This window comes from Lepidochelys olivacea, assembly GCF_965140295.1.
Source record: "Lepidochelys olivacea isolate rLepOli2 genome assembly, chromosome: 3".
NCBI lineage: Eukaryota > Metazoa > Chordata > Testudines > Cheloniidae > Lepidochelys > Lepidochelys olivacea.
In genome coordinates this window covers 197,842,443-197,867,524 of record NC_140413.1, presented here as the reverse complement: position 1 = coordinate 197,867,524, position 25,082 = coordinate 197,842,443, and the positions used below count along the sequence as shown (strand labels likewise).

Below are 25,082 nucleotides of genomic sequence, written 5' to 3'. Positions count from 1 at the left end.
TACCAAAGGTCTTCACTGGTATCCATAAATTCAGCAGGAATTTCCATTATTTAAAAATATATGAGAAAGTTTTCAGTATAAAAGGAGAGGAGCAATTGCCCTAACATGTTGGTACAGGATCAAAAAAAGGAAAGTGCCGATACTGAAAAACATTTCAATTGTGTTAGATAAATTAATTTGGGTCTGAAAGGGAATTGGGAAGGTCATAAGCATCAAAGGGCCTGCAAAAAGCAAGTATGATATATTTCAAAGTTAGTAGAATACAAATGTGCACATTTGTGTGCCTAAATTAAGTGAAAATATGTAGCGTGCATGCAATTACACAAGCCTGTCTTCAGAAAAACTGTCTCCATACATTTAGACTTGGGCGGAGGAGACAGTCACCAGATCTACATAATTATGGATGACAGATATGCTGTCTTGTGGGTGAGGGAAGAAAGGTAATTTAGAGGGCAAAGTCTACAACTCTACATTAGAAAGCTGGCATGTAATACTCTGGGGAGAAGTATCAAGAACCTGTTTCAAGCAGGTTCTCAAATGCTTAATAAATCTTTTGTTCAAATTTTACCTGGAAAAACAGAATGTGTGTGTCTTTTTGAATTAAGCAGATGTATTTGGTGTTCAGAAGGTGATTTTTCTTAAGTTTTTAGGTGACAAATATAGGCAGCACAGTAATAGCTTTACTGAGGATTTCACTAACCTGACCTAACCTAACAAAACAAGAGAACCAGACAATGGGCACTCCTTCTGTACTGCAAGAAAACATAGCTAGCTGTGTTGGCTGTCCTAACGCTTCTCTCAAACACGTAGGGAATTTCCAAATTGGGCAGAGAGAACTGTAAAAGGAAGAAAAGGTCACATAATTCTTTGAATATAAAAAATAAATAAATTCTAAAAGTTTAAAAATCCTACCACTTCTTGAGACACATAGGTAGGACTTTTACTATCTGCTGAGAAATAGGAGAAGTCGTAGGTAAATGTTTTCGTCCGTTCTCTTCCTAGGTCACCAGTTCCTCCTTCTGGTATCTACAGAAGACAAAACCAACAAACAAAAAATGAGTTGCATGTTGCAAGATAAAGTAATTAATTCAAAGGACATTTTGCAATATAGATGACTGGAATGCAAACTTCATACAAGAGCACACAAAGAGATAGCATCTTAATGAAAGGCTGTCCCTTTTTGTTATTCTAACAAATATACATACAATACTTAGTGGTGAAAAAAGTTAGCAAGTAACACCAGCTTTCATAAGAAAGGGATAGTCTTATTAAAAGAGCACTGTAGGCATATTACTCTTTATTTTAAATTACTTTTAATGTAATGGCTCATTTTTGTTATGTTACTACATAATGTTTACCATTACTAGTTATTGTAAGTTAAAATTTCCGACACAGAATTTAAGACAATATTCCAAACATTTATTTAATGAACAAGCACTTTGCCACGTACAAACTGAATTGTATATGAAAGCACAGATGTAATTAAAATGGCCATATGCGCCTTCAGTTTAAGGCTATTATTATGCTGGAGACAGACTGCTCATGACACCAGCAATATGTACTACTATCTGAGTCAGACACAATTCTTCTTTCGGGGAAGGAGCATAATGTAGTTAAGAGCTGGGGATTAGTCAGGGACACTGGATTTTATCGCGAGCTCTGCCACTCGTTTCACTATAAGAAAAGGAGGACTTGTGGCACCTCAGAGACTAACAAATTTATTTGAACATAAGCTTTTGTGAGCTACAGCTCACTTCATCGGATGCGTTCAGTGGAAAATACAGTGGGGAGATTTATATACACAGAGAACATGAAACAATGGGTGTTACCATACAATGCATCCGATGAAGTGAGCTGTAGCTCATGAAAGCTCATGCTCAAATAAATTGGTTAGTCTCTAAGGTGCCACAAGTCCTCCTTTTCTTTTTGTGAATACAGACTAACACGGCTGCTACTCCGAAATCATTTCACTATGTCATCTTAAGAAAAGTATTTCAACTTCTGTGCCTTGGTTTACTCAGCTACAAAATGGCTGTAAGGTTTGTGTACATGAAAGGTGCATCAGGTAGAATAGTGCAGGGGTTCTCAACCTTTTTCTTCCAGACGCCCCTCCAACACGCTATAAAAATTCCATGGCCCATCTGTGCCACAACAACTGTTTTTCCGCATATAAAAGCCAGGGCTGGCATTAGGGGGCCCTGTGAAGCTAAGTTGCTCAGGCTTTGACTTCAGCCACGGGTGGCAGGGCTTGGAGCTCCAGGCTTCAGCCCCAGGCAATGGGGCTTCGGCTTTCTGCCCTGGGCCCCAGCAAGTCTAATGCCAGTCCTGCTTGACGGACCCCCTGAAACCTGCTCACAGCCCCCACAGTGGGCCCCAGACCCCTGGAATAGTGTTTATAAAGCACTGATGAGAAGGTGTTACAATATCACAAAGAAAAACATCTAAAGAGGATTATGTAACACTCTCTCTCTCTCTCTCTCTATATATATATATATATATAAAATAAAAGTTAAGACATTTTGTTAAATGAGCTAAAAGTATGTTAATGTACTGAATCCATCAAGTAACAGAGACACGATTATTTAGCATATTTTAACTTTATTGTACCTTTCCCTCATTCCCATTTCAAATTCCTTTGAAATAAAAATCTCACCAGTCAATTCCTACTCCTATGCTGCCCAACTGTACACAATGTTGGGATACCACATCTGTGGTGAGGATAGCAAGAGTGCATGCAGATAACTTAAATGCTATCTTTCACCAATTTTTTCATTTATCTCACATATAGTCACAATATATTTCATTTTATACATTTTTTCTTAAATCCCAGAAGCCAGGGGTATTAAGAAAGTCTTTGTAAAGCCACTCCGTATAAATACAAATCTAATGGTATAACCCCTGTGGGGTATTTGGACCCAGCTTAACTCCTGATAGCAGATGTAATAGCATAGTTTATGTAAGAGATGGTCAGCACAACTAGGATCTTAAATGATTTTAAATTAGTTATGTGTGGAAAGCCTCTTTTACATTTGTCATTAGGGGCTTTCAGAACATCAGCATAACTTTAATATCTTTAAATATTTACAGGTGAGTTTTGCACACCTTGAAAAATTCTGCATACCTGGTGCAGTTAGTTGTCTTTTGGCAAGTGAGAAAAATTTAATAAGATTTTGAAATCATCCTAGTAAATAGTGACAAGCAGACCTTCCACCTGGTTTAGTAAATTTTCACTACAATTTTTGAAGGCTGTTTGTGCAGCAGGATGGAAAATTGGGAGTTCATTAGGAACAGGGTATAAATGTTTCTTTTTCCATTGTAAGCACTCATCCTCCAGCTAAGTGAATGGCCACAGCAATAGAAATACTTAAGGAACAGATCCTATGGATTGCCTTTCAAATTAAATTTGTACAACAAACCATAGTAACTTCCCTATCTTGCAAAAAGAAAAGGAGTACTTGTGGCACCTTAGAGACTAACCAATTTATTTGAGCATAACCTTTTATGAGCTACAGCTCACTTCATCGGTGAAGTGAGCGGTAGCTCATGAAAGCTTATGCTCAAATAAATTGGTTAGTCTCTAAGGTGCCACAAGTACTCCTTTTCTTTTTGCGGATACAGACTAACACGGCTGCTACTCTGAAACCTGTTCCCTATCTTGGTCCCCAGACAGCACTTCAAAGATGTAGATAACCCAGAGACCAAAGGCCTCTCCCTAATATCAAATGGACACCAGCAATTGTCTATTTATCAGAACCTTATTTTGATGGCTAACTTGGTTATAATTTTTCCTTCTCAAATTAGAACACTCACCTTTATATTTGTGATCGTTGTTTTATTTTTTTCCATTGAAATAATAAATTTAGCATCCAGGTCCTTTTCCCTGTAAATAAAAAGCATGATTTCAGTATGTTGAAGAAAACTTTATATTGCACATAGCAATCAAAGATGAACTGTTTTTATTAACTACTTAGCACTGTATATGAATATTAGTCAATTTCTTTTTGCATTGAGGCAAATTGCTTTACATTTCTGATATATTTGTATTGCCTGGGCTTGTTTCCAAGTCCCTTCTAGGAAAAATTCTATGCCAGAAGTTTGATTAGACACATAAATTAATAAATAGTTTTCTCTTCCTGGCAGATCTGAGCCAAAGCCTGGTGAAGTTGTTGGGAGCATTCTCCAGCTAGCTCTAATGAATTCTGAAATAAAGCATTATGAAGGAAACCGTAACTCTTTCCACTGAGTTGGCAACAGTTCTGTTTTGGCCTGAACCAGGACCCAACTTGGCCACATGGCCTAGGTAATGGACTGAGTACTGTTTTAACTGCAATTCTTCCTTAGAGACTCAGTGTTGACAACTCTCGCAATTTTACTTAAAAAGTCTCACAATATTTGGTGATGATGATGAAGTGAGCTGTAGCTCACAAAAGCTTATACTCAAACAAATTTGTTAGTCTCTAAGGTGCCACAAGTACTCCTGTTCTTTTTACGGTATTTGGTGTTTTTCATGATTATGGAATCATAGAATATCAGGGTGGGAAGGGACCTCAGGAGGTCATCTAGTCCAATCCCCTGCTCAAAGCAGGACCAATCCCCAATTTTTGCCCCAGATTGTTGGATCATATTAAAGAAGTTCTGTATTAAAATCACAAATGAGTTTGAGTCCCCATAGTTTAAATTCCAGGGTATTACTAATTAAGAGGTCTCTTGTTTTTTGGTACTGTTTCTCTCCCTCTATGTGTGAAACTTGTAAGCTGCTAACTGTGTTAGTACATTCTAAGACAGCATCTGTTCTCAAAGCAATTCTTTGTAACAACAACTACTCACACAGGGAGAGACTCAAAGCAATACTCTGTAACAACAGAAACAGCACCCAGAGACTCCCCACCCTTTTGTTGTATTCATCTCGCTTTGTTAACAATTGTGATTAAAATAGAGATAGAGGATGTATGTGGATGGATGCTTGGTGTGGATAATAACTGAATGATTAGGGAGGTGCCAGCCTAAGAATCCAGTGTCCATCGGCTGAAGAAGGCGTCAAGTGGAAATAACCAGAGGACCCTCGGAGGGCAGACTGGAATCCACCCAACAGCCTCAAGAATGGAGAACCAAAGAACAAGATAACATCTGGCAGCATGGAGCCGTCAGGAATGTGCCATCTGATGATTGATTCAGCAACAGCATGATGAAGAAATTCCCATAGACTGGCCTAGGAAGAAATTCCTATAAAAATGGACTCTAGAAAGGTGAGAACTTTGGGGTCTGATTCTGCAAACCAACTTCCAGAAGCATCAGATGAGCATCTGACAAGGCCCTGCTCCCTCCTCATGTCCAGGCCACCTGGCCAGTGGCCTGGCATGAGCAACTCTAAGGCTGGTAACTATGATAACAACCTTGCAGCACCTGTGTGTATGTGCGTGTATGAATGAATGTGTGAATAAATATGAAATTAAATGGAATATTATAGCTATAACTAACTGCTTAGTATTATTCTTTCTGTATTAACAATAAATGTGGCATTTTGCCTTTTCCTCTTTAATAAGATCCTGCTGCTTTTTATTTTATTAGTATAACAAGATCCCTAAATGGCCCCCTCAAGGATTGAACTCACAATCCTGGGTTTAGCAGGCCAACGCTCAAACCACTGAGCTATCCCTCCCCCAGCTGCTAGAATCAGGTGGTTATCTGAGAATCTCAGCTTTCATTTAAACAAACTAGACTTCACGGCAGCAGTGGGCAACATGTGGCCCATGGGCCACACGCAGCCCGTCAGGGTAATCCACTGGCAGGCCACGAGACAGGTTGTTTACACTGACCATCCACAGGCACAGCCACCCACACCTCCCAGGGGCTGCAGTTCACAGTTCCAAACTATCTTGTGGCCTGCCAGCGGATTACCCTGATGGGCCACAGGTTGCCCACCACTGCTTCATGGCAAACATCAAGAACCCAAAATGTACTTTGTAATGCTAATGATTTGGGCAGGGGGAGGGGACAAAGTGTTTTAAATACTTGGGGTTGACAGCTCTAGAGACTTTGGTTGTAGCCACAGGGGGCATGCTTCTCTCCTCCTATAGTCTAACTTCCCACCCCCCGCAGCTGCTCCACAAAAATCTGTCCAATTCTGCAGCAGAGAGTAGGGAAGACATGAAGGAGATCCAACCCTGGAAAAGCCAGGACAGGGCAGGGGATAATATAATTACAGCCCTGACATATGCCCTCCCATGAACACTTGAAGCTACAATCTCAGTAGACCAGTTTCCCTCACACATACCCCTCTAGTGGCTGGCAACTTGGAGAATTATTTGGATAACTGATCTTGGAAAACATTCTCAAGTGTTAGCAATTATATTATAATCAGCATTCATGCATGTTTGAAATATCAGGAAAGAGCCAACTCAGCTCCTGGGAACAGCATGTGCCAACCTGTTGCAGAGATTTGATTTCATTATACCGAACTATAAAACATGAGTCGTTCACATGTATATTTGTAATTACATTTGTTTTGATAAGGTTATCCATTAAAAATATTGTTACACGTAACATCCCGTGCATTATAAAAATGTGTGAAATCTAAAAGCTAAACTAAAAGAGCAAGTAATGCTGTAAACCAGACAAAATTATATTCACAATATTAGTCAAAAGTCACATCAGCTGCTACAAATATCAGATCGACAAGTCACCTAGCAAATAAATAATCATATCTGACTGACACACAGCAAAGTAAAAGCGGTTAAAACACTGAATTGATAGGGTAAAAGAAAAGTGCTGAAACCTTAAATGTTGTCACTGTTACCACAAAAATAAGTGACTGAAGATTTCTTGTGAAAACAATAGGTAGAACATTTTTATATTTAAAACTCTTTTTGGCAACATTGTAAATATTCCATCTGGATGTTTTTCATTACCACAATAGGTTTGGGGGTTTTTTGGGTGCACGGAGCTAACTAAATTTAGTGAAGCTACTGTTGACTCTCTTTCCCCTTTCTCCTTTTTTCTCCTCCCTCCCAAAAAATAATGAAGATTAAAACAAAATCAAGTGAAAAACTAAGTAATTCTGGTCCACGTGTCTTTCCAGTGGAAAGGAAAGTCTTGCAGAGTTCTAAGTGTGAATGGATTGCAAAATACTTCAAAGCAAATTTTCATATTAAAACAGAATATTTATTATTCAATTTATGCAATGTATTATGCAATTTATTCATAACAGGCATTTATTCATAACACCTTGGGAATAATAACTCTGTTCACCTTAGTGACGTCAGTGACACTATTATTGCGAACAGGATGAGCAGGAACTGGGCCCTTGTTGCACTAATGTTGGGTGAAAACGAGGAGTCCTTGTGGCACCTTAGAGACTAACAAATTTATTTGGGTATAAGCTTTCGTGGGCTATAACCCACTTCATTAGATGCACGGAGTGGACCATACAGTAGGGAGGTATAAATACACAGCATATGAAAAGATGGGAGTTGCCTTACTAAGTGCGGGGAGGAGGGGGGGGGGGCCGGTCAGTACTTACATGCAACCTGAGCAGTAGTTCACAATTTAGACACGAGCATCAAACACTGCCCAAAAACACATCATCACCACAAATAAGATACAAGCCTCTATTTCCGTTCCCTTGATTATACAAAGTAAAATAAAGGGAAAGGCTACCAAAACAAGCTCACATTTAATAGCATGATAATTTATGGCATTGAAAGAACTTGTTTCCTCTGAAATCAGATCTGTTCTCAAGCTAATGCTCCACTCCAATTTTCAGCCTTTCACCACTGCCACTTCATACACCATGCCAAGCTCTATAATTAAGCTTACAACCTATGACGGCTTGGCTCAGAACCAATGTTATAAAGTGATCAAGGCAGGTAAATTGCCTGACATAGATGTCAGGAAATAGCTCAACTAAGTATTTAGTATTAACCCTCTAGTACTACTAAATTCAGATATTCACCCAGACCGTAGGGGGAAAGTTTCTGGAGAATTATTATAGATATCAGCCCCTTGTTTCAGGATCAAGAGTACCAACATCAGAAATTAAGGTACACTAACATTAGTCTGTATGCCTGACAAGCGGATTATCTGCTCACAGATTTTATAATTCTTCTTCACTTCTATAGGGCTAGGATCCGACATTAGGCAGAGCCATGAGGTGGGCTGGTACATAAACTGTACTGATGCAGGAGTAGAATTGAGAAACTGTGACTGAGCCCTGGTCTACACTAGGACGTTAGGTCGAATTTAGCAGCGTTAAATCGATGTAAACCTGCACCCATCCACACAATGAAGCCCTTTATTTCGACTTAAAGGGCTCTTAAAATCGATTTCCTTACTCCACCCCTGACAAGTGGATTAGCGCTTAAATCGACGTTGCCGGCTCGAATTTGGGGTACTGTGGACACAATTCGATGGTATTGGCCTCCGGGAGCTATCCCAGAGTGCTCCATTATGACCGCTCTGGACAGCACTCTCAACTCAGATGCACTGGCCAGGTAGACAGGAAAAGAACCGCGAACTTTTGAATCTCATTTCCTGTTTGGCCAGCGTGGCAAGCTGCAGGTGACCATGCAGAGCTCATCAGCACAGGTGACCATGATGGAGTCCCAGAATTGCAAAAGAGCTCCAGCATGGACCGAACGGGAGGTACGGGATCTGATCGCTGTTTGGGGAGAGGAATCCGTGCTATCAGAACTCCGTTCCAGTTTTCAAAATGCCAAAATCTTTGTGAAAATCTCCCAGGGCATGAAGGACAGAGGCCATAACAGGGACCCGAAGCAGTGCCGCGTGAAACTGAAGGAGCTGAGGCAAGCCTACCAGAAAACCAGAGAGGCGAACAGCCGCTCTGGGTCAGAGCCCCAAACATGCCGCTTCTATGATGAGCTGCATGCCATTTTAGGGGGTTCAGCCACCACTACCCCAGCCGTGTTGTTTGACTCCTTCAATGGAGATGGAGGCAATACGGAAGCAGGTTTTGGGGACGAAGAAGATGATGAGGAGGAGGTTGTAGATAGCTCACAGCAAGCAAGCGGAGAAACCGGTTTTCCCAACAGCCAGGAACTGTTTCTCACCCTAGACCTGCAGCCAGTACCCCCCGAACCCACCCAAGGCTGCCTCCTGGACCCAGCAGGCGGAGAAGGGACCTCTGGTGAGTGTACCTTTTTAAAAGGCTATACATGGTTTAAAAGCAAGCATGTGAAAGGATTACTTTGCCCTGGCATTTGCCGTTCTCCTAGATGTAGTCCTAAAGCCTTTGCAAAAGGTTCTGGGGAGGGCAGCCTTATTGCGTCCTTCATGGTAGGACACTTTACCACTCCAGGCCAGTAACATGTACTCGGGAATCACTGTAGAACAAAGCATTGCAGTGTATGTTTGCTGGCATTCAAACAACATCCGTTCTTTATCTCTCTGTGTTATCCTCAGGAGAGTGAGATATCATTCATGGTCACCTGGTTGAAATAGAGTGCTTTTCTTCAGGGGATACTCAGAGGAGCCCATTCCTGCTGGGCTGTTTGCCTGTGGCTAAACAGAAATGTTCCCCGCTGTTAGCCACGGGGAGGGGGGAAGGTTGAGGGGGTAGTGACGTGGTGGGAGGAGGCAAAATGCGACCTTGTAACGAAAGCACATGTGCTATGTATGTAATGTTAACAGCAAGGTTTACCCTGAAAGAGTGTAGCCACTGTTTTATAAAATGTGTCTTTTTAAATACCGCTGTCCCTTTTTTTTTCTCCACCAGCTGCATGTGTTTCAATGATCACAGGATCTTCTCCTTCCCAGAGGCTACTGAAGATTAGAAAGAAAAAAAAATGCACTCGTGATGAAATGTTCTCCGAGCTCATGCTGTCCTCCCACACTGACAGAGCACAGATGAATGCGTGGAGGCAAATAATGTCAGAGTGCAGGAAAGCACAAAATGACCGGGAGGAGAGGTGGCGGGCTGAAGAGAGTAAGTGGCGGGCTGAAGAGAGGGCTGAAGCTCAAATGTGGCGGCAGCGTGATGAGAGGAGGCAGGATTCAATGCTGAGGCTGCTGCAGGACCAAACCAGTATGCTCCAGTGTATGGTTGAGCTGCAGACAAAGGCAGCTGGAGCACAGACTGCCACTGCTGCCCCTCTGTAACCAACCGCCCTCCTCCCCAAGTTCCATAGCCTCCACACCCAGATGCCCAAGAACGCGGTGGGGGGGCCTCCGGCCAACCAGCCACTCCACCACAGAGGATTGCCCAAAAAAAAGAAGGCTGGCATTCAATAAATTTTAAAGTTGTAAACTTTTAAAGTGCTGTGCGGCATTTTCCTTCCCTCCTCCACCACCCCTCCTGGGCTACCTTGGTAGTCATCCCCCTATTTGTGTGATGAATGAATAAAGAATGCATGAATGTGAAGCAACAATGACTTTATTGCCTCTGCAAGCGGTGATTGAAGGGAGGAGGGGAGGGTGGTTAGCTTACAGGGAAGTAGAGTGAACCAAAGGGCGGGGGGGTTTCATCAAGGAGAAACAAACAGAACTTTCACACCGTAGCCTGGCCACTCATGAAACTGGTTTTCAAAACTTCTCTGATGCGTACCGCGCCCTCCTGTGCTCTTCTAACCGCCCTGGTGTCTGGCTGCGCGTAACCAGCAGCCAGGCGATTTGCCTCAACCTCCCAGCCCGCCATAAACGTCTCCCCCTTACTCTCACAGATATTGTGGAGCACACAGCAAGCAGTAATAACAGTGGAAATATTGGTTTCGCTGAGGTCTAAGCAAGTCAGTAAACTGCGCCAGCGCGCCTTTAAACATCCAAATGCACATTCTACCACCATTCTGCACTTGCTCAGCCTGTAGTTGAACAGCTCCTGACTACTGTCCAGGCTGCCTGTGTACAGCTTCATGAGCCATGGCATTAAGGGGTAGGCTGGGTCCCCAAGGATACATATAGGCATTTCAACATCCCCAACAGTTATTTTCTGGTCTGGGAATAAAGTCCCTTCCTGCAGCTTTTGAAACAGACCAGAGTTCCTGAAGATGCGAGCATCATGCACCTTTCCCGGCCATCCCACGTTGATGTTGGTGAAACGTCCCTTGTGATCCACCAGAGCTTACAGCACTATCGAAAAGTACCCCTTGCGGTTTATGTACTCGGCGGCTTGGTGCTCCGGTGCCAAGATAGGGATATGGGTTCCGTCTATAGCCCCACCACAGTTAGGGAATCCCATTGCAGCAAAGCCATCCACTATGACCTGTACATTTCCCAGGGTCACTACCCTTGATATCAGCAGATCTTTGATTGCGTGGGCTACTTGCATCACAGCAGCCCCCACAGTAGATTTGCCCACTCCAAATTGATTCCCAACTGACCGGTAGCTGTCTGGCGTTGCAAGCTTCCACAGGGCTATCGCCACTCGCTTCTCAACTGTGAGGGCTGCTCTCATCTTGGTATTCATGCGCCTCAGGGCAGGGGAAAGCAAGTCACAAAGTTCCATGAAAGTGCCCTTACGCATGCGAAAGTTTCGCAGCCACTGGGAATCGTCCCAGACCTGCAACACTATGCGGTCCCACCAGTCTGTGCTTGTTTCCCGAGCCCAGAATCGGCGTTCCACAGCATGAACCTGCCCCATTAGCACCATGATGCATGCATTGGCAGGGCCCATGCTTTCAGAGAAATCTGTGTCCATGTCCTGATCACTCACGTGACCGCGCTGACGTCGCCTCCTCGCCCGGTATCGATTTGCCAGGTTCTGGTGCTGCATATACTGCTGGATAATGCGTGTGGTGTTTAATGTGCTCCTAATTGCCAAAGTGAGCTGAGCGGCCTCCATGCTTGTCTTGGTATGGCGTCCACACAGAAAAAAGGCGCGGAACGATTGTCTGCCGTTGCTCTGACAGAGGGAGGGGCGACTGACGACACGGCTTTCAGGGTTGGCTTCAGGGAGCTAAAATCAACAAAGTGGGTGTCTTTACATCAAGGAGTATTTTAGGCAGGACTTCACGGAGGGTTCCAATAAGAAATGGTGCACCTAAGTTATCGTTCTTATTGGAACAAGGAGGTTAGCCTGGCCTCTGATTGATACATGGCTAGATTTACCTCGCTGCACCTTCTCTGTGAGTGACTGCAGTGTGACCTAGAGGAATGAGTCCCCTAGACAGGGGAGGAGGCAAATGAGTACAAAACAAATCTGGTCTATTTCTTGTTTTGACCCACTCCATCTATCTTTTAGATCTTTGCCTGGCAGCAGACGGTGCAGAAGGACTGCATGCCATCCACATCTCATGGCTGCTCGGCAGAAGATGGTACAGTACGACTGCTAGCAGTCCGTATCGCCTGCCCGCTCACCATAAGACGGTTCAATAGGACTGACTGCAGGACTAAAGAGAATGACCTGGTCAAGTCACTCCAAATTTAGTCCCTGCGCCCATGTCTGCCCAGGCGCTCCTGATCGACCTCACAGAGGCGACCAGGAGCACCTCGGACATGACGATGACGGCTACCAGTCGTACTGTACCGTCTGCTGCCACAAGGCAAGGGGTTGCTGCTACTGTGTAGCAATGCCGTACCGCGTCTGCCAGCACCCAGGAGACATAGGGTGACGGTTACCTGAGCGGGCTCCATGCTTGCAGTGGTATGGCGTCTGCACAGGTAACTCAGGAAAAAAGGCGCGAAATGATTGTCTGCCCTTGCTTTCACGGAGGGAGGGAGGGAATGGGGGCCTGACGATATGTACCCAGAACCACCCGCGACAATGTTTTAGCCTCATCAGGCATTGGGATCTCAACCCAGAATTCCAATGGGCAGCGGAGACTGCGGGAACTGTGGGATAGCTACCCACAGTGCAACGCTCCGGAAGTCGACTCTAGCCTCGGTACTGTGGAAGCGCTCCGCCGAGTTAATGCACTTAATGCACTTAGAGCATTTTCTGTGGGGACACACACACTCGAATATATAAAACCGATTTCTAAAAAACCGACTTCTATAAATTCGACCTTATTCCGTAGTGTAGACATACCCTTAGAGACACATTTCTGAGTCATGTTTCCACTCTTGCTTTCTCTATTCGGTGCATTACTACCCATTCCCCATCAAGATTCTAGTTCTTTGCTCAACTGCTCCACAGAGGGAGAAAGCAGGCAAGTAGTCCTTCTTAGTACGATACAATTGGACTTTAGATCTGGCCAGCCCACATAAGAGGAATTTTTTCCACTGCGTGGGCATGTAATCCAAGCCAAACCATTAAACACTATCCCCCCAAATTTCAAGGGACAGAGTACAACTCATTACATCCTCTTGTGATGGCACTATTCCAGTCCTTCACAAGCCTTTGTGAAATTTCTCATTTAATAGAAAGGAAAGGGAACCAAGAACTGGAAAGACCTTGCACAACAAACATATAAACAAATGAAGGGGAATCTTGGGACATAATTTTTATACATAGAGCAGAAAAAGGTCACAATTTTTGCCTTTGCTTCACAGTTCACCTTTAAGATACTGCTGAAAATTGGTAAACACCTAGAAATAATTCAACTGTCTTTGTTCTTTATTATTTGATTACTCATGAGGTATTCATCTGCTCTTGATGCTTATTCCCACAAGGAAGGCGTGGTTTTATGTTTATCACTGAATTACTTATATAGTAATCAATTGTGATGTCACAGGAAAATTTTAGGAAGAGAAACAGTACCAGGAACAAGACATGTTCTGGTATCAATAAAAAACAAAAAGGGGGGAAAATACACACAGGAAACAATCAAAGCCCTTTTCAAACACAGTGGTTTTAAAGGCGATCTATTTCATAGCACTTCCAAGTCAGTTACAGAATGGCAGCACAGAGACTACTCAACTTGCCCAGGGAGCCTCACTCTCATAAAAGATGCTACTAATTTTCCTTGAAAGCATGCTAAAAGGAAAGGGAAAAGGTTCTGTGATAAAGTCCCAAGAATATATTCTAAACTGCAGACAAGTAATCCAACACCAAGCAGTACCGGTTTTGATTGAAGAGCAGATGTCGGATTTTGTACTATTAACTATTCACAAGGATGATTTGAGCACTTGTTAAGTGACTCTAACAAAATAGTTTCCCTTTTTGTTAAAGTGGGTGTTTCTTCTTCCTTCAATATTTATACTTTAAGCACAGTGCCCTGGACTTTTTTATTTTGTTTGTTCACAGTCCAGATGTGTTACTGAGAGGTTACAGTTTGAAAGCAAGAGGTTCATTTAATACCCAAGACAATTCAAGGTATTTTTAACTACCCCCCCCCCAAAAAAAAGTGGGTCATAGAAAGAGCTCAGCTTCACTTTGTACCTTGGAAACTCACTTCAGAAATGCATTAACAGAAAGTTGTGCCCCGATATCTTATTGAATTACTTAGATTGAGAGCATTCTATATTCTTTGGATAACTTCTGTAACGGGAATGATATCTATCTGAACAACAGCTTAACCGAATATTTTTTTAAAACTCTGAACAATGAACTTTTTTCCTTTTCTATCCACTACATAAAGGAATCTTAACAATAACTAAGCACAAGTACAAAATTATTGTACTATACTGTTTGGTGTGACAATTATTGAATCATAAAGCATAAACCATAGCAAGTAATAAGCAATGCCATGCAATTTTGCAGCCTACTATTTGCTAGCCACATTTATATTAAATCAATAATTTTCAGAAACTTGAATTTAAGGCCAAAAAGACACTGTGTTCTAAATTAAAATTGCATTATTTGAAGAGACAAACAAATCTGGAAGACTGTCTATAAAACAAAAACAACAACATGGAAATCTAAGGCTCTCATGTTGAAGGACTTTGCCCGTAATTTATCTTTAAGGAGATTTATTGTTTGCAAAAGAGGTCTTCTAATTAATCCAAATTCCTATCACCACAGACTTTCCAAAAATTGAAATAAAATTTAAGTTATGTCAATCCAACTTGAAAGCTACATAGTAAGAGTAAGTAAAAAGTTAAAGTCTCCTAACACTGACTTCTGTATTCCATATGTAATATTTTCTAATCCTCTTTTAAAATGTGCAATTTTAGCCTGCTAGAGATGAAAGCCTAGAATGCACAGTTTGAAGAGAAAATTTTTTTAAAAAAAGAGTATCCACAACTTTTTTCTCCACTCCAGTTTTCTCACGGCCCTGATGTTTAGGCCAGAGGTTCTCAACCAGAGATACAACAAAATTGGACACAAAAATAAGTCAGTAGTTTTTAAGTGAAGTGAAACTTGGGGGTACACAAGACAAATCTGACTCCTGAAAGGGGTACAGTAGTCTAGAAAGGTTGAGAGCCACTGTCATAGGTAGTTCAGGAAGATTCTGCTGCAGGTGTGTCACACATCTGCAGTCTCTCTCTCTCTGCGTGAGAGTAAGAGAGAAAAAAAATAGCAGCTGGGTCCTCTCAGGCCAAGAAATACAGTATAGGCTGCTCTAAAGCCTCCTAATGTCACTCCTCTCTTAACATGAGAGGATAGGGAAGACGACAACTTGGGTTGGACCAAAGGGGAGATGGCCAACTCCTGGAGAGAGGCAGAGTGGAAGTGCTTGAACATGCTGCAGCTTAGCCCCTCCTCGTGCTTCAAAGTGCATGTGGAATTGTGCTTTAAGAAAGGGAAGGGTCTTCACCACTGCCATTGGCCAGCTGGGAAGAGGAAGACAATTAACTCTCAGTCAATTTAAAGCCTTCCCAGGTGTCCAGCAGCCCTCATCTGATGAAGTGAGCTGTAGCTCACGAAAGCTCATGCTCAAATAAATTGGTTAGTCTCTAAGGTGCCACAAGTACTCCTTTTCTTTTTGCGAATACAGACTAACACGGCTGCTACTCTGAAATCTGTTCCATACCATGATTTAGGTATATTGAGCTGTGGTCCCAGGTTGCTTGCATCTGACTGATCACCTGTTTGAGGAATCAGAGTAACAGCCGTGTTAGTCTGTATTCGCAAAAAGAAAAGGAGTACTTATGGCACCTTAGAGACTAACCAATTTATTTGAGCATGAGCTTTCGTGAGCTACAGCTCACTTCATCGGATGCATACCGTGGAAACTGCAGCAGACATTATATACACACAGAGATCATGAAACAATACCTCCTCCCACCCCACTGTCCTGCTGGTAATAGCTTATCTAAAGTGATCACCAAGTTGGGCCATTTCCAGCACAAATCCAGGTTCTCTCACCCCCCCACCCCCATACACACACAAACTCACTCTCCTGCTGGTAATAGCCCATCCAAAGTGACAACTCTCTCCACAATGTGCATGGTAATCAAGGTGGGCCATGTCCAGCACAAATCCAGGCTCTCTCACACACCCCCTTTTTCCCGGGGACACACACACACAAACTCACTCTCCTGCTGGCAATAGCTCATCCAAACTGACCAAGTTTAAATCCAAGTTTAACCAGAACATCGGGGGGGGGGGCGGGGGGGCGTAGGAAAAAACAAAGGGAAATAGGCTACCTTGCATAATGACTTAGCCACTCCCAGTCTCTACTTAAACCTAAATTAATAGTATCCAATTTGCAAATGAATTCCAATTCAGCAGTTTCTCACTGGAGTCTGGATTTGAAGTTTTTTTGTTTTAAGATAGCGACCTTCATCTCTGTGATTGAGTGACTAGAGAGACTGAAGTGTTCTCCGACTGGTTTATGAATGTTATAGTTATATATTATATTATAATTTATAATTATAAACCTGGATTTGTGCTGGAAATGGCCCACCTTGATTATCATGCACATTGTAGGGAGAGTGGTCACTTTGGATGAGCTATTACCAGCAGGATAGTGAGTTTGTGTGTGTGGTTTTTGGAGGGGGGTGAGAGAACCTGGATTTGTTCAGGAAATGGCCCACCTTGATTATCATGCACATTGTGAAGAGAGTTGTCACTTTGGATGGGCTATTACCAGCAGGAGAGTGAGTTTGTGTGGGAGGGGGTGGAGGGTGAGAAAACCTGGATTTGTGCTGGAAATGGCCCAACTTGATGATCACTTTAGATAAGCTATTACCAGCAGGACAGTGGGGTGGGAGGAGGTATTGTTTCATGATCTCTGTGTGTATATAATGTCTGCTGCAGTTTCCACGGTATGCATCTGAGGAAGTGAGCTGTAGCTCACGAAAGCTCATGCTCAAATAAATTGGTTAGTCTCTAAGGTGCCACAAGTACTCCTTTTCTGTTTGAGGAATCAGAAAGCAATTTTTTCCCTGTTGGGACAAATTAGGAGAGTGCGCAGAGGGTTTTCACCTTCGCTGCAACACTGCATTGTGAAAGCACAGTTTAGGCAGAAAGGAATAAGAATTTTCACATTAGGCGATATATAAGGATGTTTACTTTGTTGCAACTTGCATCCCCTATGGATAAAGGCTACAACGATCAGCTTCCAGAGGTAAATGAGACTCAGGACATGGCTGGTAGCTGCCTGTAAGGAGAAGGGGAGACCTTAAGGGTATCTCTACACAGCAACTAGACATGTGGGTTTTTCTCTGCCGTGTTGATATACCCTAAGTTTTCACAGACTGAGGTACCACTTGGTGCCCTTTTGGTGCTGTCCAGCAGGTTGCCAGCTCAGGCTAGAGCAATAGGGAAATTCACTTGTATGTGAATATCAAAGAAATGCTAAAAGGTCACAGTGTGTTCAAGTCAATTCACTTGTTAGAACAGATCAAAAGGAATGCTGATTGTATTGTTTTAACCTTCTGTATTTTATCATCTGCTATCACATTACAGGTAATGACATTGTGTATACCCTCTAATTAGAGAATCCTAAAAAGGGTGGATACGATTTAAACCACTAGTCAGGAAGACTATTTAATCATGGTTTTCTAGGTAAGAGTGCATTCTTGTTGGTTGTTATAACCTTAATACATATTCTTCACAACTCAGAGATAGATGTCAGTTTCATTTTTAGAAGGTACACACTATACACTTTTAAACAGTGATTTATTTTGAAAAACTTTTCAGATTAATTTTACAGCTATATCAGAAAAAGGAATGAGTGTTTGGTTATTTCATTTACCAAAGGTAATTGAAGCAGATATTTATGAAGTCAGTGGGAGCTGAATTATCTCGAATTAAACAGGCTAATCATTAATATTTGGAGGATTTTCTTGCCATGCTGTATTAGGAGGAGAACATCACCAGACATTTAAATTGTTTTATTTCACTAAAACAACAATGTTAAGTATTCTGAATTTTTCTTTTCAACAGCAAACATAATATTTTAACAAAACAAGCATATGTCCCTCGCTCCTCACACAGACTCATAGACTATCAGAGTTGGAAGGGACCTCAGGAGATCATCTAGTCCAACCCCCTGCTCAAAGCAGGCACAATAGACTTCTTCTCCTTGTCCAGATCTATTCTGCCCCCAACAATCTTCTATTCATTGAACTTTTTGAAACTGTGCATGTTTAGAAAGAGATAAGAGATTGACTCTGTACACAAATTTGCAGAGGGACAATAGGGTTGAGGTCTGTTATTTCTCACTTCTGTATATTTATTTATTTAAAAACATTTTTGCTGTAAACAAGCATTCAAACAAGTTATCTCTGGAGTCACAAATCCAGTTTGAGAACTGCAAAACTAAGCATCTCTGATGCTATCTTCTAGACTGAGCACTGAGTCCCATTGGGTAGATAGAAAGATTAACCTAAATAATCTATACAGAAGTCCCTGGTACCCCATGAAATTGGGTCCCTAATCCATGAACTATTGGAACTCATTTACAAAACTTTTCTTAAACACTACATGAATATGTTGTCTCATACTATAGAATTAGAATTTATGATCCCTATTCCATGAGGAGATATCTTTGAGATATAATGTATCTTAATTAAAACTATCTTTAGATAGATTTTTTTCCTCAAAAAGCATTTTATCAAAAAAATCCAATTTAAATAAAAAAAATCCAATTAAAAAAAACATCATTGATTTTTATCCATCCTGATCCTAAATAAAAGGTGTGTTAGTATTAGGATGAGATTTTACTTCATGTGTAAAGCTTCATGAAAACTAACGAAGGATTGTTTCTGGCTATCACATTGTGTTTACATTACACTTACCCATCAAATGGGATTGGAGCCTTGGAACTGTAAATGAAGAAGGATGCTAACTTCAAAGCATGGGTCATTGTTTCAGATGGTGTTTAGTCAACAGAGGAAAAGCCCATGCTGTGATGGAAACACTTGCCAGATCACTTTCTGGGGAAGATACAGGGGTAAGAATGGATCCAGGGAGTAATCCCTCTATCTCTGGACTGATGGATTCGATTGGACAGAGATCCCCAGAGCTATTCTAGGTAACCCCGAGAGATTTATGAAAAACTAGCAGATTACTACATCTCTGTTGTCATATTGGACTTACAAACTTGGAATCACCTGTTAATGTATTTTGTCTCTTTTAACCTCTCAATAACTCATTTCTTTTTCTTAGCTAATAAAGCTTTAGTAAGGGCTTGTCTACACTACACAGTTTATTATTTAGAGAAGAAGTGTCCTGGTAAGGTTTGGAACCTTAGAGACTAACAAATTTATTTGAGCATAAGCTTTTGTGAGCTACAGCTCACTTCATCGGATGCATTCAGTGAAGTGAGCTGTAGCTCACGAAAGCTTATGCCCAAATAAATGTGTTAGTCTCTAAGGTGCCACAAGTACTCCTTTTCTTTTTGCAAATACAGACTAACACGGCTGCTATTCTGAAACCTGGTAAGGTTTGCAAGCAAATAGCTGTGCCTGAAGGATATAGGAGAGATTTGCTCCAGATAGCCCATTATGGCCCATTCATGGGCCATATGGGAGTGAAAAGACCTGTGACAGGCTGAAGCAAAACTTCTATTGACCTCATGTATTTCAGACAGTGAAAGATCATTGAAAAAGTTATGACATACGTCAGAAACATAAAGACTTACAGGGATATACTTTAAGGCACCTTTGCAACCTTTGCCTATTATTAAAGAGGCATTTGCCAGAGTGTCTGTAGATATTGTGAGGCCTCTTACTCAACCTTCTGGGGGGGAATATACTTTTTGTGGTGGATTTTTGCCACCAGGTGTCCTGAAGTCACTGCCTTGTCTAATATTGAGGCTGAAATAATGGCCAGTTTACAACTTTTAGCAGAGTATATTTTCCCAGAGAAATCCTGACAGACTGTGGTTCAAATTTCATGTCTGTTGTTTTTAAAAAGTTATGGGAATTGTGTGGCGTAAACCACCATGGCTGCACTCTACCATCCAGAAACTAATAGGCTTGTGGAAAGATTTAATGGAAACTCAGAAAACTTAGATGATAGGAGACTGAAGTAAGATCTTTTGATATTGGTCATCTGGTGCTGATACCAGTGAGGAAAAGCAAAATGCAGGACTATTGGAAAGGACCTTTTGAGGTGACTGAAAGAGAGTCAGTGAAGTCACATATTGTGATTGGGTGCTTGGGATGGGCCACACTGAGAATGCCACATTCTGAGCAGACTACAACAAACATGGCAGCAATCCCCAAAAACGGGTGGTTTATTCTATAATTAGAGTCACCAAACCAGTATAAAGAAAGCTTCTGTAGTATCACACGGGTTAACAAGAAGCCAAACACAGTCCCCTTTAGGCATACCAGCCCTTGGCTCCTATCTAGGCAACCAGGTATAATAGAGTGAGAGGTTACTGAAAACCCAATTCATTGTATGTGAAGTTCTACTAATCTCAAAGGATCAGACAGATACTTATCCCCAGGTCAATTTCTATCTCAGATCTTACCCAAATATCACGCTGTCAGCCAATCCTTAGTAAACTAACTGAAAATTTATTAATAGAAGAAAATAAGAGAGTTATAAATGGTTAATAGATCATATACATACAAATGATTGCAAAGGTTTGTAGCAGTGATAGAATAGACTGCTGGCTTGCAAAAGTCTCTCTGGTATCTTCCAAAAGATTGGAAGGTCCTCAGTCCATAGTTCAGAATACTCCTTTTAGTTGTAAATCCACAGAGAATGCCACTCTCAGGGTAGACTACAAGAAACAGGATAGGCAATCCCCAAAAACTGGTCACACATATAATGTAAGAAAGCCTCATGGCAGGGGAGCTGTGCAAACTGTGCATATCAGTAAGTTAAAAGCTTTCATAAAAGGGAAATGGCAGTAAATATGGTCTGTTGTGCTGATTAGGAAACACTCTCCCTTCCTTTTAATTGATTCGGTCAAAGAATACAGTGGAGACACATCATACGCGCATTTAACTTACGCGAATTCAACTATACGCGCTCTGCAAAAAAAAAGAAAAACAGATAAATAGTGCCGGCGAGTCCGCCCACCATTCCACTCAATGAGTGTATGCCCTGGAGCGAACGTGAGATGGGAGACGTGAATCTGCTGTCCCCTCAGTCAGTCTCAGTTCCCGCGTGCCTCTCATAGTGTGAGCATCTCACTGCGCGGAGTGTGATTCTAGTGTTTAAAGAGACGTATTTTTCGTACAACATGGCCCCTAAACGCAAGCCAACTACTTCATCTAGTGCTCAACTGAAGAAACAGCGATCTGTTCCAATGCTGGAGGAAAAACTGACTGTGTTGGACTTAGAGAGATGGTATGTTGGTCTCCAATGTGGCACATAAATATGGCCGCAATGAATCTAGCATCCGTGCCATCAAGATTCGAGAGAGAGAAATTTGTCAAGCTGTGGCATCAAGTACTCCAATAACTGCTAAGGTGATGAGCCAGGTGCGTGATAAGACTTTAGTGAAGACTGAAAAGGCATTAAACTTATGGCTGGAAGACAAGAACCGTAAACATGTGCCTATCAATGGCAACACGTTGCGAGAAAAGGCTCTTCGCTTCTACATGCTGTTCAAACCTCCCGCCAAAGAGGGACAGCCTTCTGAGGAGAAGGAATTCAAAGCCAGCCAAGGTTGGCTTAACAGTTTTAGGAACCGCTTCAACCTCAAAAATGTGCAGACTACTGGTGAAGCTGCATCTGCCAATGAAGAGGCAGCAAAAGCCTACCCTGAACAATTAAAAAAAAAAAAGATAGCCCTTTTCTTCTATCTTCCGGAACAAGTTTTTAATGCTAACAAGACTGGGCTCTTCTGGAAAAAAATGCCCAACCGCACTTACATTTCGAAATCAGAAAGACAAGCCCCTGGCTTCAAAGCAGCTAAAGACCGTGTGACTGTGTTGTTTTGTGGCAATGCGGCTGGGCATTTAATAAAGCCGGGCTTGCTCTACAGGGCTGCAAATCCCTGTGCCCTAAAAGGCAAGAACAAAAGTCTCCTGCCCGTGTTCTGGAAATCAAATAAAAAGGCTTGGGTGACAGCAGCATTTCTGGATTAGTTCCACAAGTGTTTCATTCCGGAGGTCAAGAGGTACCTCAAAGAGAAAGGACTTGACTTTAAAGTGTTGCTGATCGTAGACAATGCTCCTGGCCACCCTGCAGCACTCCGGTTTGTGCATAATGACTTTGAAGTCATCCTTCTCCCCCCCAATACCACCTCCACCCTCCAACCTCTCGACGAAGGCATGATTCGCTGTTTCAAGGCCACGTACACAAGGCTTACGTCTTACGGATACGTAGCGCTATGGACGCTGATCCCAATCTTAATGTGATGGAGTGTTGGAAGTCCTTCAACATTGCCGATTGCATCACTTATATTAAACAGGCAATGGATGCAATCAAGCCTGAAACAGTCAATGCATGTTGGCAAAACCTATGGAAAGAACGTGTGAATGATTTTAAGGGTTTCCCGACCATTGACAAAGAAGTGAAACGCATTGTTCAGGTGGCCAGACAAGTGGGTAGTTACGGCTTCATCGACATCGTTGAGGAAGAAATTGAAGAATTAATTGAGAGCCTTAGAGAAGCATTGACTAATGAAGAGTTAGAGGAACTGATAAAATTGTCTACAGAAGACGAAAATGATGACAACGAACAGGAAGAGCCAGCAAGTTGGAATCTTTATAAATTTGCTGAAGTGTTCCAAACAGCGAAACACTTGAATGATTTCTGAATAAGATCCCTCTAAGGAATGAAGCCTCAAAATCACACGTAGTATTACGGACGATTTGAGACCGTATCCAGAAAAGTGTGAGCAGCTCAAGCGACAACAGTGACAGTTGCCGATCACCATGTTTTTCGAGGAAAAACAACCAGCAGCAGATGAGCCCACGCAATCAACTTCTCGAGCTGAACCAGAGCCAACCACTTGTCTACGACTCACTCTCCATCACCTCTGTCTCCTGGATCGACATCAAGCCCTGACGACCCCCCAATAGTGTTGTCAGGGGAAGAGGAAGACTAATCATCGCAGTGTGTACAGCACCAATCTCTCTCTCTCTGATGTAATTAAAAATACAGTACTGTAAAATTATATTTTGCATATGTACTCTATTATATACTGTACATTACTGTATACGTTATACATATTACTGTATAGGGTTGTATACACAAAACCATGTACAGTATACTGTACTTTATGGATGATTTAAGGGATTTTCAAGGGTCATTTTGACTATACGCTATTTTCACCTTACGTGCTGACTTTAGAACCTAACCCCCGCGTAAGATCAGACTCAACTGTAAAGAAGAAACTCCACTGGAAAGCATTGAGTTTGGGGAGAGTTTAAATCCAATCCGAAAGCCGGGAATGCTGGCCCTTTTAAAGCACCACAAACAGGTATTTTCCAACCAGCCAGGTTTAACAAACAAGATTGTACACTCCATTCAAACCACGGTGCTCCACCCAGCTACTAGCAGAGCATCCTGGGCTAAAGGGGAAATGCAGAAGCAGATTCAAGAAGCGGTTAAAAGCATCCTGGAAATGGTAATCACTAAGTCAAAAAGCCCTTGGACATCTATTGTGATGGTTTCTAAGAAGGATGAAAGCATGAGATTGTGTGTGGATTATAGGAAACTAAATGTAATCACCTAGTCTGATCCTTACCCCACACTCCAAAGAGAGGACTTTCAGGACTGATTGGAGGGTGCACAATTTATAAGCATACTGGATTTGACTCATGGGTACTGGCAAATTGCCTTAGATGCTGATGCTCAGGAAAAATCTGTGTATATAGTAGAATCTGAATTTTATGAATGTAAAGTTATGCCTTTTGGATTAAAAAATTCAGGCACAATCTTTATGGGGTTTATCAATGAGGTGCTGTAGGGGTTACAAACATTTGCCAGAGCCTATATAGATGACTTGGCTATTTTCAGTAGCTCCCTGCAAGAACACTGAAACTCGCACATGGTATATTACAAAGGTTAATAGCGAGAGAAGCTAACCTCACTGTCAAGGTGTCCAAATGCAAAACAGGGGCTGCAGAGGTATCTTACCTAGGGCACAGGATGGGCAGTGGGTTGATCCGCCACTCTGACCCCTTAAAAGTAGAAGTCATTAGGAGTTGACCTGCCCCTAGAACAAAGAAGCACGTCCAATTCTGTAAAGGGGTTTAGTGACACTGTGACCCTCATAACAGACCTTACAAAAAAAGGGAAACTAGACAGGTTGGTATGGACAAAGGCCTGTGAGAAAGTCTTCCAGAATATAAAAGATGCTTTGTCTAAAGAGCTTGTTTTAGTCAGCCCTGATTGCAACAAACCATTTGTGCTATGTACTAATGCTTCTAATATTGGATTGGGCGCAGTATTGATACAAGATGGAATGGGGGAGAGGTAAGAGGCAACCCATTGCTTACTGAAGCAAAAAACTGAACAAAACTATGCCATAATTTAAAAGGAGTGCTGTGCCATGCCCAAACTACACATAGGCACAACTCTTTATTAAGGACTACTACCAGGATTTAATGCCCAGTAAAGGCTATTAAGTACATTTCAGGCTTAATTTTTTTGCTGCTGCCATGACATTGAAGGTGTAATTAGAATTTTTTTTTCCCCAACAACATCCAGCTGTGATGGCCAAAAAGATTTCCTCGAGTTTTCAACAGAAAATTCACATTTGGGTTCACACTAACGAGAATGTTTCAGCCCAGAAACATTTCAGGAAGTTATAATAACCTGAAACTGGGAGGCGTAATTGAAGTAATTCTGTAACCATACCACTAGGTTTTATTGCCAGACGAGACCAAATTTCTTTACATAGCTTATAACAAAACAGGTAGAATATTTCAAAAGTGCGTAACTGACTTTG

At 42.0% G+C, this 25,082-nt stretch overlaps 1 protein-coding gene across 3 annotated transcripts in view; it reads right to left on the bottom strand.

Moving 5' to 3' along the window:
* The window catches only part of KIF16B (kinesin family member 16B), a 243,612-nt gene that overhangs the window by 202,105 nt on the left and 16,425 nt on the right, over window positions 1-25,082 (bottom strand). For all 3 annotated transcript variants that reach the window (XM_084622343.1, XM_084622344.1, XM_084622342.1), the window contains exons 2-3: window positions 3,811-3,880; window positions 913-1,026 (exon numbers count right to left, since the gene is read on the bottom strand). In XM_084622343.1, the coding sequence (XP_084478469.1) occupies window positions 913-1,026; window positions 3,811-3,880 (184 nt within the window). The remainder of the gene's footprint in view (window positions 1-912; window positions 1,027-3,810; window positions 3,881-25,082) is intronic.